At 41.3% G+C, this 12,839-nt stretch overlaps 2 protein-coding genes across 2 annotated transcripts; both read right to left on the bottom strand.

Annotated features, from left to right (window-relative positions):
- Positions 1–1,873: 1,873 nt before the first annotated feature.
- Positions 1,874–2,206, bottom strand: RB195_026484 (uncharacterized protein; the record flags this gene model as incomplete). Its single annotated transcript, XM_064176932.1, has 1 exon — positions 1,874–2,206. The coding sequence occupies one exon, from the start codon at positions 2,204–2,206 to the stop codon at positions 1,874–1,876; it is 333 nt and encodes a 110-aa protein (XP_064070940.1).
- A 2,611-nt stretch (positions 2,207–4,817) lies between these two features.
- On the bottom strand, positions 4,818–5,246 carry RB195_026483 (uncharacterized protein; the record flags this gene model as incomplete). Its single annotated transcript, XM_064176931.1, has 1 exon — positions 4,818–5,246. One exon carries the CDS (start codon positions 5,244–5,246, stop codon positions 4,818–4,820), a length of 429 nt encoding a protein of 142 aa, XP_064070939.1.
- Between the last annotated feature and the right edge of the window lie 7,593 nt (positions 5,247–12,839).

Below are 12,839 nucleotides of genomic sequence, written 5' to 3'. Positions count from 1 at the left end.
ACAGTTCGAGTTGTGTTTATTTATTTTTATTTATATTATGGAAAGGGCAGTGGATAGCGTGGTAGCTGCAGATAATTTATTCAGTAATTGAAAACGGTACACGGGTTGGAGAGATGTCCTTAGAAAACACCCGGGAAAACATCGACGATAGTATTTGAGAGCTCTGAATAAGCGAAGGACAACGTCGTAAGTTCCGAAAAACTAGAATGTGCAGGAGGTCGCAGAACAGATAATTATAGACAATATCCTCTGGACCGTCTGCTGCCGTCTTCTCCACCTTACTGACTCTTCGAGATATCCCAGCGAAAAATGTCAGTGTTCACAAAAAAGAAGAAATATTCAGTCACTAGATCAGAAAAGGAATTCGTTTGGAGAAAAGAATTCGAAGCAAAGCGATGTTAGCAAAAAAAAAAAAAAAAAAAAAAATTCTTGTTGCTTGCCTAGCGGTGCGATAAGCCGGACTTTTTTTTTGCTCTTCAAAACATTATTGCAAAAGTAGGACCAAGTTCCTCATTCAAAAACTTCTTGCAATCGTAACATCGTAGATAACATCGTAGATAGATATTTCAATGCTGCAAAAACTTCTAATGCTAAGACTAAGCTCTTCATTTTTGCCTAATGATTAATTCAGAAAAAAGGACTACTTTCATGATGGAGAAGGACGAGACTTTACTTCATACACAAAATGGTTTTTACGCCTATTGTCCCTCAAAACGCCCTTTTCAAAGTCTGTGCGAATCTGGGAATCATGTCTACGTGAAATGTTACGGTGAAATCAGTTCAGGGATTCTGTCCAAAGATGATCTTAGAAATGGCGCCGAATAGACGCAATGCGGAATGGACGATCGTTGAGAAATGAAGGAAGTAAGAAGTACTGAACAGATATGAAAAGAGAATGAACTATCCTTTCGGCGGATCCTGAAATCCATCAACGCTACTGCGAAACACTGCCTAGGAAAGACTTTCGCTTACAATGGCCACCGTATAGAAATTAAAGTGGATCATCAGGAAGACGACCGGTAGAGAACAGCAATGAAAGTCCACCGACGAAGCATATTAAACGGATGCCGCTTGCCGAAGTATATTGGTCCAGCGCGAAGGCCGGGCCTATTTGCGGTTCGTGTGGCCAGCAGCAAGGGACGGCCGACTGCGCAGATGTGTGTGTTTTCTCGATTGTCATCCTCGTCGCACATCAAAATATACATCCTTTGCTGCGGTTCAAGCGGAGTAGAATAGAAACTGTGTTTGAGCCTTGCAGTATATCCAAGGTTCTAATGTTCAACTTTTTTACATTACCACATAGACTGAAGATTCCAAAGAAAAAAAAAAAGAAAAAAAAACTAGAAATATGCAGCTTCGATTTTAATAATGGGAAAAAGAAAGAAATACGAACAGTGCAAGAATGAGACGAAAAAGTCCTGTTTGCGAATGAACAGGTTCGAAAAAACTCTACGCTCAAGTAGCCGTAAGCGCATGCGGAGGTACAAAGCTGAAGTGAAGAGAACGTCAATTAGTGCCGAACGGATCTCCGACACTTCCATCGGCATTTGACCCTGGAATCCTTCGTCAAAACTGGGCGCATCGAAATCGAAACACCCGCCGACCTACGCTGCTATTAACACTTTTTGATGGTAGATAGGCAAGACAAACTTCGCGATCTAAAAGAAAAATGCCAGAACAAATCCAAGAGGAGGCTTTATTTCACAAGTTACAAAGCCAACTGATATTTGTTAGCCAGAGACAAGAGGTTTTTCATGGAGTCTTTCTATAGGAAAAAACTGACTATTAGCTTAAAAAACTGCTCTAATATAAGGAATTTGCATGTAGAAGGAAGAAGAAGAAAGAAAAAGGAGATAGAAGGGAGAAAGATACCCTATCCTGACGAACGGACTGCAGAAAATCCTAAAGTGAGGGTTTGTCGGAACTTCTGCACAAGGTTAACGATAGTTTCCACTATAACTACGCTAAACTGCTCACAACATGTGCAAATTCTGCTGTAAATGCCACATGTCGCCTTGTTGATACGCACCGAAAGAAGCGCTCCAAACCGATTCAACGGCTCCTTTTCGCCGAATCCACGGAGAACAGGAGCGTATTTGCATGACAACTCATGATGATCTGCATGATGTAAGCAAACGGCTAAGATGATTAATGTCAGACAGTTTCCTTCACTTTTTCGTCCCAAACCATCGCCGCGCGCTCGCATTTTTTTCCATGCGGCACATATTCGCTTTGTATAAAACGTCAGCTCACGTTGAAAGGTGAATTTTGTTGATTTTCATCGATGCAAGTACCAACGGAAGCACATTACCGTTCTTATCCTAAGATAGACTAAAGTCCAGGACTTTGACTTCGACATGAGCTCTTTCAAGAGGATCAGATGGTCGTTTCCCCGTCTCCAACCATTTCTGAAGGCCGCGGTTGGCAGAGGAACGTCTTACTGTAATCGCTGCAGGAATCTGGCTAGGAATGTAAGACATCATTGGCATCAAGACCCAACCGCAACTGAACAGCGCAAGATGGTAAAACTCACGATTCCATGTATAAGTACTGAAGTTCTTCCATCATTGAAAAAGATTAGAGGATTGAATCACAATGAGAAAAAAGATGCGAAACAGAAATGGGACGTGAAACCGGGCATGTCACATTTAATAAATTATCTACGATGTTACGATTGCAACATGATTACTATAGGAAGCTATTTCGTTCTCTTAAGCATTTTTCGTTCAGGACAAAATGCAGGAACTGGTTTGAAGACCTTGTTTTCGATGCCTTGCTGAGATATAATGGAAGTCGTTCTAATAGTAGCATAACTGGCTGATTCAGAGATTCAGGAAAAACAATTAAATCCATGAGTTAGAAATGAATGGAGAGTAGAGGTATGTAGCAGAAGGTAACCGAGAGCGTTATCTCGCTCTCAGTTTTTACAGAAAGACGAGACCAGAAGCACCAGCGCAAAACCAGAAACCGCTTAACTATTTTCCTTAAAATAGCTTACAGAGGGTGGAAATAAGGGACGTCAATGGAGAAGTTGTTCACGCCGGCGGTCATTCTGAACCGGAATCTTGACACGAGCTCACCTAACCAGATTTCCAACTAATAGATCATGTTTTGTGCTGCTCAGCAAACATCGTTCAGTATACCCGGAGCTCAACAACAGCACAAAACTTAAGGAAGGTAAATTTTCGGTCCTCATTATAATTATTATTATTACGTCGCCGTTCATCGAAAAGGAATGAAGTAGACAGGGAATGAAGACTTTTATTTTGGATCAGGTAATATTAATAGAAATTTTCCATGAAACCTCTTCAAATTTATCTTCTCAAAAAATGCACAGCTGAAAAGCAGTGAGAGGAGGGTGTGTATGTGTAAAGCAGAGAAAGGGCGTGCGTTGCGGATTGCGCCGCGCTAACCCCGCTGAACATATTTGGAGCCGAGTGTGCGAGAGATAATGGTGGAACGATATGCCACTCATTGCACTATGCACATAGATTTTTGCGAAGTTACGGTCTTTTCCACCGAACTTCTTCTTAGGCAATGTACTAGAAATCAAAGATCAGGAGAAAAATTCCAGCAACAAATAATGCTGGAAGTATGGACTCCTTTGACAAAATCCCAATGGGCATCTGAAATCCAGGAAAATGAAATTGAAACTGAAATTAAAGTAAGCAGCGTAGAAGCAGCGCCTTGTACGCACATGAAACGACTCTTCTCATAAGAGTCTCTTCAAATGCTTAATGAAATGAATGAATGCTAGCTGGCAAAGGATTGTCTGAACGAAAACTAGATCCAGCAAGCATTAGAAAGCTTTGGTCCACCCTATAAACAATTCCTGCAGAGGGCTTGGAATGGACAGTATACGCTCTGGAAACTTGTGTTTGAACGAAGAGGGCGGCAGAATAAAGAGTTAAGTGAAAACTATGCTCCAAACGTCATAATCAACTGAGAGCAAATTCGGTCGATAGGGAACTGCACGAACTGAAGGCGTGAAAAAGTCGTACAAATCCGCGGAGTAAACACCTGGCGACCGCTACCTGATCGTAGTTTGGACATTGGGAGAGAGATAGAGGTCAGCTGAGAGTTTCAGAGTTCAGTTCAGTTAAGTTCAATTAAGAACAGTGTAAGATTCGGATTAGCCCTATACGACATCTGAATTACACTGAGTAATTCGGAGTGGTCTAATAGAAGGGTAGCTCCACACCTTCGCATGACCAGTGGTATTTTTAACTCTCGTTTGCTGACGGTTGGAAAACTGACCAAAAAATGAAAGAAACCCTTCTGATGTAGTCCTAATCTGCTAAAAAAAATCCTCGCCTATAGCGATTCATTCCACGATTTCAAGTTCGCTGTTTGATTTAGAGAGATTTTACAGGGACGGCTGAATTCCCAAGAAAAAAACCGAAGAATCAAGGTCAAGTTTTTTTCAGGAACAGGATCGAACATGACCAACTCAAGACGAAGATGTAATCTGGAACGGAGATTGCTATTATCCTTCTCGCAATCGAAGTAATTATGAATAATCGCCAGATAAACTCATCCAGGATACTATAATAACAAAAGTACTCCATGTAAGCATTTGCCCCTATTTAACGGAGGTGGTTCCACTTTGGAGTGAAATAAACTGCTTGAACCACAAGAACTTGAATTCTTCCGAAGCGATTCAGTCCTGGATAACGTAAAAACAAACTGGATGTCTACCAAACATTGATAACCAGTTCTATCGGTCATTAAGCACATCTTATTAATCATTAATCATCACTACAGGTACGGCTGGTGGCGTCCTTGGATCTACCCACAGGTGAATGTGGATGGATTTTCTAATCTGCTAGCAACCTATCATATTTGCTGATAGCTGACTCCATAACGAATAGGATCATACAAGTGTAAACCACTCCATTCACTGGTTTTTGAAGGAAGTATAATGGGATATTGTGGACATGGACCGTCGACAACGGCAACTGCTCGAGTCCGCGAACAACCGATACCGGTCCTCCAAGCCATACCAATAATTGCAGCTGTTCTCCCAAAACAACCAACACGCTCGACTTCCAGTTGCACGGATTGCATGGACGGCTGTTTGAAAGCGGTAGAGACACACGTACAATGCAGCAAACAACTGACCCGACATGATTTCGCGGTGAAATCGCCTCGCGAAGAGGGCTACGAGCAATCCACGCGAATAAGTTATAGGGTCGTATCTCAAACGCACCGTACACATTCATATATGCAATCACTGTCGAATACATTAGCTGCGCCGATTGTTGCGCTGCTCCTCCGCCTGCAAATAAGAGCGCAAGAGTGCAGAATTCCGTTCCACGACGTTGATGTTTCGATTGGGAACACGAATTGGATAAAAGAATCCATCCTCTTGAAAGAATAGATTGATATCCACTTATGTCTACCACGTATGATAGTTTTTTAAAGGAAAGGACTGAATACACGGATTCCGTTGTCAGTAACGACAAAAATAACAAAAATAAACTTCCTGCTATTTTTTTGCCTGTAAATCTGGAAAATGGAAGAAGGGCTAAAGTTTTTCGAAAAAATGTTTCCTCAAGTTCCTTCGCAAGCGTGGGAAAGTGCCTAACTTCTATATACAAAAAAGAAAAGTGAAGTCATGCTTGAGTCACATCTTCAGTTTGGTCTGTCATTCAATATAGAAGTCTTCTCTCACTAGAAGAAAATGTCAGTCAGCTCACACCAGAAGAAAGTTGAAGCATGAAGACGCTAATTAGCTAGCTGAAGGACTATTTCAAGAAAATACAAAAGGAATTCACCGCAGTAAGCGGACTTAACAAAGCAGTGTGAAGCTGAATATACGGAAGCAATTGTGGAGAGCAAAAAATGCATATTGATTGCCGCTGCGACTATTTGCACAATACTTTTCTTTGTCACATAATCATAAGTGCTCCTGCATGGATTTCTCAATGAATGATGATGAAACAAATGGAAGCAGAGCATAGGAGCAACAAGATCCGGTAAGGACAACGTATTCTTCTCTCAACTGCTTTTCTTCCTAAGGTCCACATTACTCGAGAATAATTTTGATTTTTCAGATCGTTCACTGGGCGTGTTAAAGTTTGATTTCCTTCCTCCTGAATGATGAAGAAATGAGAGAGGGAGTGAGGAATAGAGGATGACGGTACAGGGAAAAATAAGAGATGTTCACTACACCTAAATATCAGCCTACATAGGTCCTTAATTGATTGGGAAAATATATGCCAGAGCAAAGGGAGACATTAAGGAATAAACAATTGTACAATATACTAGGGAACTTATTCCTCAACAATTAGAAACAAGTACGCAAGGAACGAAAGAAAAGCGTAAGAACCTAAGAAAGATCTGAAACCACAACCGGACAGGATAATATTCGACTGTTTGGTAAGACTTCGATAAGACACTATCACAAACATTCAGGTTGAGGTCGTAGAACTAAGGTCTTAAAAGAAGCGGAAACTACGACGAATAAAAACAAAACATGGGTAAGAATAAAAAGATAAAAATGAAAGGAGAGTAGCCTGAGCAGTGAGATTCAACCAAGATACGTAGCTCAGAAATAAATAAAGGTGGAATCAACAATGAAGAGAATGAATATGATCCCTGAGGAACTGCTTCGATAAAAGTTACAGTTCTGAAGGAGAAATTAATACGAAAGAAAGGAGGTCACAAGTGCGCGATAACTCCTGGTCGCACTCTCGGTAAACACGACGAAAAAAAAAAATCCACCTTCAAACGACTGAAGTAACATGTATTCCTAAGCTGAGCGTGGAGATCGACCATGAAATGAGGAGGTGGTGATGCACACTTTCTGCACATTACACATGCCGAGAAGTCACTGATGAACATCCGTAATTAATCATTCGAAGGAAAAATAGTGGAGGAGGTGGAGACCATCAGGAAACATGGGCCGTTCGGGAAAAACTCTAGAGATGTTAAGCTAAGGAGAGTTTTTGAGGAACGACTAGAAAATGCATAAAATGTAGAAAAATATAGGGTATGCGGAGCGAAACTGATAGATTATGATACCTTTAAACTTATTTCTAATCAACCTTAAGCAGTAGAATGTTTCTGTGAAAGTATGGCTCACAAAAAGACGTCTGACACTGCTCGAATTGATCGGAATTGTAGGTCAGCGCTCGAGCTGAGCGTTCGAAAAATTGCGGCACTGTAGCGAAGGTACGAGGCTGAGTGAGCGGCTATTTCGAATGTTTGCACACTACGAATTCCACCAAGTCCGCAGCGCAAGACCTCGTGAGAATCGGAACGCTATCGAAAGCCGCTACGATGTCGGCACGCAGTAGCGCCGCAATCGCTGCGACGCATATGATCTTTGAAGGAAATGGAATTGGAATTGTGGAAATGTGAGCCCATATCCAGTATATTTGTCCTTGGAAGGATAAATACGATGGAAGCAAAACCATCTGCAAATGCTTTGTCCAGTCGTGCTATCCACATGGTTATTTTGTTGGCGGAAACTCGGTACAACTGCACTTCACTGCGGGACCTAGTTGTTTTTTGCAGCAATATTTCCACTGCTAAAACGGGTGGAAATGTATTTCTGCTGCGCCTCTAACGAAGGTAGATTTTTTCTGCTGGAGCACGTTTATCCAACTTGAAAAATTTTGTTGGATACGAGCTCAGAAATGTTCCCACTCTGAATTACAACCTGAAATCAAAATGGGCAATATTAAAGGTTTGCATCAAGGATATATGGGCGGGTGTAGCGTAGCGGTTAGAGGTTCCGCTTCCTGCACGGTCGATCTGAGGTTCGAATCCGCCTTAGTGCTCACTAAGCCTTTCATCCCTCCAGGGTAATTGGTTCCAGATTTGTCTGGGAGGATAAGAACACTGACTACTCGATACATCGACTTGTGAGCAGCCGCATTAAACTACTTGAATGATCAAAAAAGCGGATACTTCAAGGTCTCGGCACTCGACTCCCAATTTTTCGTGCATTCCCCATAACTCTATACATGTGAGATAATTTCCCGCTCCTCTCATTTCGCGCATAACGCCGCGGGCAACCCACCACAGGTTAAGTCACCTGATTGGCCTTTCCAAAACGAAGTACTGTTGTGGCGAAACTACACGAAGATTAAATATCACAAGCCAACCAGATGCGGCAAATTATCTTTGATTCCCGGTTTTTTTTAAAGTATGTTATAAACAATAGGCATGAAATGAAGGGAAACATCAACCGAATTAGGAATTATACTCAGGAGTACGTCGCCGGTCTCTGAGGAATCAACGCAGCAACGCTTTTGATTAAGGAATGATCATGTAATGTTTAATTCACGGTAATATTTTCACATAACCCCCATTCAGTCCAAGTCGTTCTAACGCTTTTCAACTAGGACCAGCGAAAAAAAGCAGAACATAACGGTGCATACTAAGTGAACAACTGATGTTAGGAGCTATAAAGCCCCTTTAGACCTTAAAATGCTGCTCACCGAAAGACAGCGCCATCATCTATGGATAACTCTCGAGTACGGTATTGTATTAGCGCCACCGTTCGATGACAAACACTGGAATCCGAATCCTCTTACCTATGAATTTAAAGTATTTCAATAAGAGAGAGAATTGTATTCTGCTGACAATTTAGAGATAGATAATAAAGTGCATGAAGTGGATCCGGCAACTTCCGATCTTCGCTTTCGGATCTTTTGGAGCTTATAAATTAGAAAAAAACAATCTCAACTGGTAACTTGGTGGAAATACTTACGGTTCTATAGTTTTGCGGCTCCATTCACAAGCATAAGCAACAACAAAAAAGACGGAAACGAAACATAGTTTTCTTCCGTGCAGCGACGTATACATTAGAAAAAAAATTTCAAATCCACATGCTAAAGACGTATGAAGATGAAAATGGGCGATTGTCATTGGAGTGAGCCAACCAGAAAAACGAGAATAGGTGGTATGCGGTAAAATTAGGCCCGTAACAATGGGCTTCATGATATCTTTCCTAACGGTATTGCGCGATAAATAACACTATCAGTCATTAACTACACATAGTACGAGGAGTAACAGCTAAGAACGAAATGTTACAGACTCATGATATAAGATGAGAACAACATTACATCCAGGAAGGATATAAAGCATAGAAAGTGCCACAAACACATAACAAGCAGCAGCTATAGCTAGTCAAACACCTGTCAAATTTCATCTTACTTCGGAAGTGATGAGGAGGTGACAGTTGTTCTGTAGAGGAGCAGTTTCTACTTCTACTTTCGCACGTTTCTAAGTAAACGGAATATTTAAAGTGAAAGCCAAGATAGTAAGCACCTTTCGAAATCATCAGTAACAGATTTGAAGACATTTTCACTAGCGTGTTGTGACGTCTTCATAGGAAAAAGGAATCAGAAGCAGTTACTTGTTGGCAAGGCATATTTGCAGTCGGCGTCGATTGTATTCAGCCGAAGGTCGCATTGTCTACGGTATTGCAGAGGAGAGAACGAGTGTTCCAAGCAGGAACAGAGCGTGCGTTGCGGCAAACGCGTCCATCGCACTCACCCAGTTGAACACATTTGGCGCCGACTTTAAAGGATAGAAGATAAGATGTACGGCGTTGACCCTATCCTTCTGGGGAAGCGCGTGGACGTTAGATTTCAGTTTAGAATTCGTTTGAAGTTTATGAAACCGCGTGCTGCCTTACAATACAATGGTATACCGATGTGTCGAGTCAGTGTTTTTATCCTCCCAGACAGGTTCGGCATCAACTTATCGACCTCGAAGGAGTAAAAGGTTTGGTGAGTACTAGGGCGAATTCGAACCTCCAATCGATCGTGCAGGAAGCGGAACCTCTAACAGCTACACTACAACCACCCATCTGGGTTATAACACAGGTTATCAATAGGTTGAGAACCCTCGTAGCTACACCTCAGAGAGTGTAAGGTGAAGCATAGTTGGACAGCATGCAATTGGGGGAGTATATAGGGGACATCTTCAAGAAAAGCTAATCATAACTATACTGCAACAGTGGTACGGTACAAGGCAATTCCTTCCAATTGTTAACTAAAACGACTGAGAATTAAAAGTTTATGTGGATTCAATCACTGAACGGTTCTTTTTTCTTCTGAAACCTGACTAACATGTTGTTGAGCAGAAAGTGGAGAAAGTTCCTGAAATTTCCAACTACTTTCTACGGCTGTTTGTTCATTTTTTAAAAATTGTTTTGGTGTTGTTTGTAACTATGCGAATGTTTAAGGGCTCGTAAAACGGGTGTGCGTTGCTAATCATTTAGGATTCTGATAGATTCATCAAATACTCTACGAAAGGCAACAATGCTAGCGAAAGCAACCCTATGATGCATTTTTTGCTCACAGGGCTAGGATTCTGGTGCGTAATCTGATATGTACTAATTCTTGTACTGATGAATATTTTATGAGCTGTGGCAGATATAGTTTTCTCAACATAGATGTCTTCTTTTTTCTTTTAATTTCTGAGATAAAAAGATCGATCCTAACCGAACTAAAACCGATCCTAAAACTTATAGGGCAAACGTGGAGTATAGATTTGACTCTGAAAAAGTCCTAGTGTGCGTGTAGTTTATGTGTAAATATTATGAAAAAGAGAGAGCCGCAAATTCGCCCTCACCACCCACCCATATTTAACGAAGCATCTATGTATTGACAATCATGGCATGGGCACTGATTTGCACCCTTTGTACTCCAAATAGGTTAAAAAGAGACGTTGACAATTGGATAGTTTTAGAAGTATCGAGGAAGAACCTTGTTACGAAGTCTGGTGAGAGATCCTGCTGTGAATAATCCTCAAAATATGAAGAGTCTCACTTACGTGATTTTGGTAGTCACTCTGAACTTCTGTAAACAAAGAAAGTGCACCAGCAAATATAACAACCTTTAATGGGATAATCGGATTTTGGCATCAAAGCTAAGGTGTGGAAGAAATAAAAGTGCGGAGATAACCAATGCAAAGAGATGTCAAGGAAATCCCCTGGCTTATCTCAGGATCTTGTCGGGTGCGGTTGTCGAAGCGCCTCGAAACAGAGGTTTATACAGCTGGGCCATTAATAAGGGAGCGAGAAATGATTCATGAAATTAGGTGGTTTGGGTGAAACTGGAACTGGAAATCCTCCCACATACATAAAACACTTTTTAGGGCACTTCGAAGGAAACAAAGGAGGTTGATCCTTATTCGATCTGTACAAGCCGCACATATGCGTACACCCCACTAATGAAGTCCTGTTTGAAGACGACCGATAGGAGCCATTGGATGGCTGGTGAAGGATAAGCGCTAAGTTTGAATAAAGCAAGCTCGTCGAGCACGGCAACACTATTTTACACACTACCAATGCCTGAGGAGGAGGCGTGATTGTCGACGTAGGAGAGAGTGTGTGGATGGCGGACACGCAGAGTAGGAGGTCGAGAAAAAGAAGCTGAGAGACGAATGGCACTTGTTGTTTCAGCAGCGGTAGGGAGCCGGCATGAAAGACAGCGAACATTGCCAGCGTCAATTTATGACGGTGCTTAAGTTTAGTTCGAGAACACTCCGAAAACACAACTCAGAATGTCTGGAAAAATACCGAGTATTCGAAAGGTCCCAGTGATTTCAGAATTATCCCTCCAGCAGAAAGAAGCAGTAGAAACTGTTGGCAAACCCAACCTTCTCAGTTCTCAGCGTAAGTTAGTAAGGTCGAAGCGTAGTTTATCAAGTGCACCTAAGCAATCGACTTTAAGAGCTGAGGCAGATACATACAAGCTAGATTTCTGAATAAGATAGGACTGAATCGACGTCTTCATCCTACGTAAGATCCATCATAACACCTTAAAAAAATTCTCGCTGAAATTGCTGAATAATTCTGCAGCCTTATGGCTTGCATAAGCTTCGACGATGACTGAGTCGAGAAGTCAAGTTTCATCAAGAACGTGTATTGACCGAAATGATTGAACTGATCAGAAGTTGATATATTTTCAGAAAAAATCCAATTGCTCTTAAGAAAGGTACCGTGGTTGGATTATAAACACGATGGTCAGGCGACGGTGTGGCGCAGGGCATCGCACAGGAGATCTAAGAGTGTTTCATTTCTTATCGACTAACTAGATTTCCCCCTTAAAAATCTAAATTTTATAGACCGGAGAATTTTTTGTGATGAATAGCAGACAAGCTCAAAAATGCTGCCTGGTGCTTGCACGATTGCTATAGATGGTAAGGAAGTACAAGAAACCGAAGGAACGCTATTGAAACGCTCTTTTAGTCACTATTGAACTTTTCCGATTAATTCGAATAGTAGATCAAAATTAAAATTAAAAAAAAATAAATTAAATAGAATTAAAATTAAACGTGTATGAAACACTGATCTGATCTATCATTGGCTAAGGTGAGATATGCGTCTACATCTTTCGCATTGCACTATTCCACTCATACAAGGGCGTAGGTCTCGCAATAGCTGCCTGGAAATCAAACGCTACTTCTTAAAATGTCTGCGCATACAGAACGCATGAGCTCCCGTAGTTGTTTCTTCCAATTTTCAAAACCCTATCGTTCACAAGGTGAAGGGAGAAAAACTGCCTTTGAGATGCACGCAGACGCACCGAGAAGGAATATCAGTCAAGCTAAGGTCTCGTTGGACGTTATGAGATGGTAGTTTTAATAAGAATAGTTTGCTCGAAATTTTAAATTTACTCTGCAAAATGTATCCGAAAATGTTGGCTTCTCCGTGATGATCTCTGATGGTTATTAGCTTTCTTCTTCTCTGAACTTTGTTGAATGAAAATGGAAAAGTTCTTCACAAACTTACGTTCCCAACAACCGCTTCCCCCGATGACTGGAGCTCAGAAAGGCAAATTTATACATCAACAAGGTGTAGGTTTAGCTAGAAT

The sequence above is a fragment of the Necator americanus genome (assembly GCF_031761385.1).
Source record: "Necator americanus strain Aroian chromosome Unknown Necator_2022.05.29.01.07, whole genome shotgun sequence".
NCBI classification, from domain to species: domain Eukaryota; kingdom Metazoa; phylum Nematoda; class Chromadorea; order Rhabditida; family Ancylostomatidae; genus Necator; species Necator americanus.
Note: the sequence above shows the minus strand (reverse complement) of the source record. Positions and strands in the feature narration are given on the sequence as shown.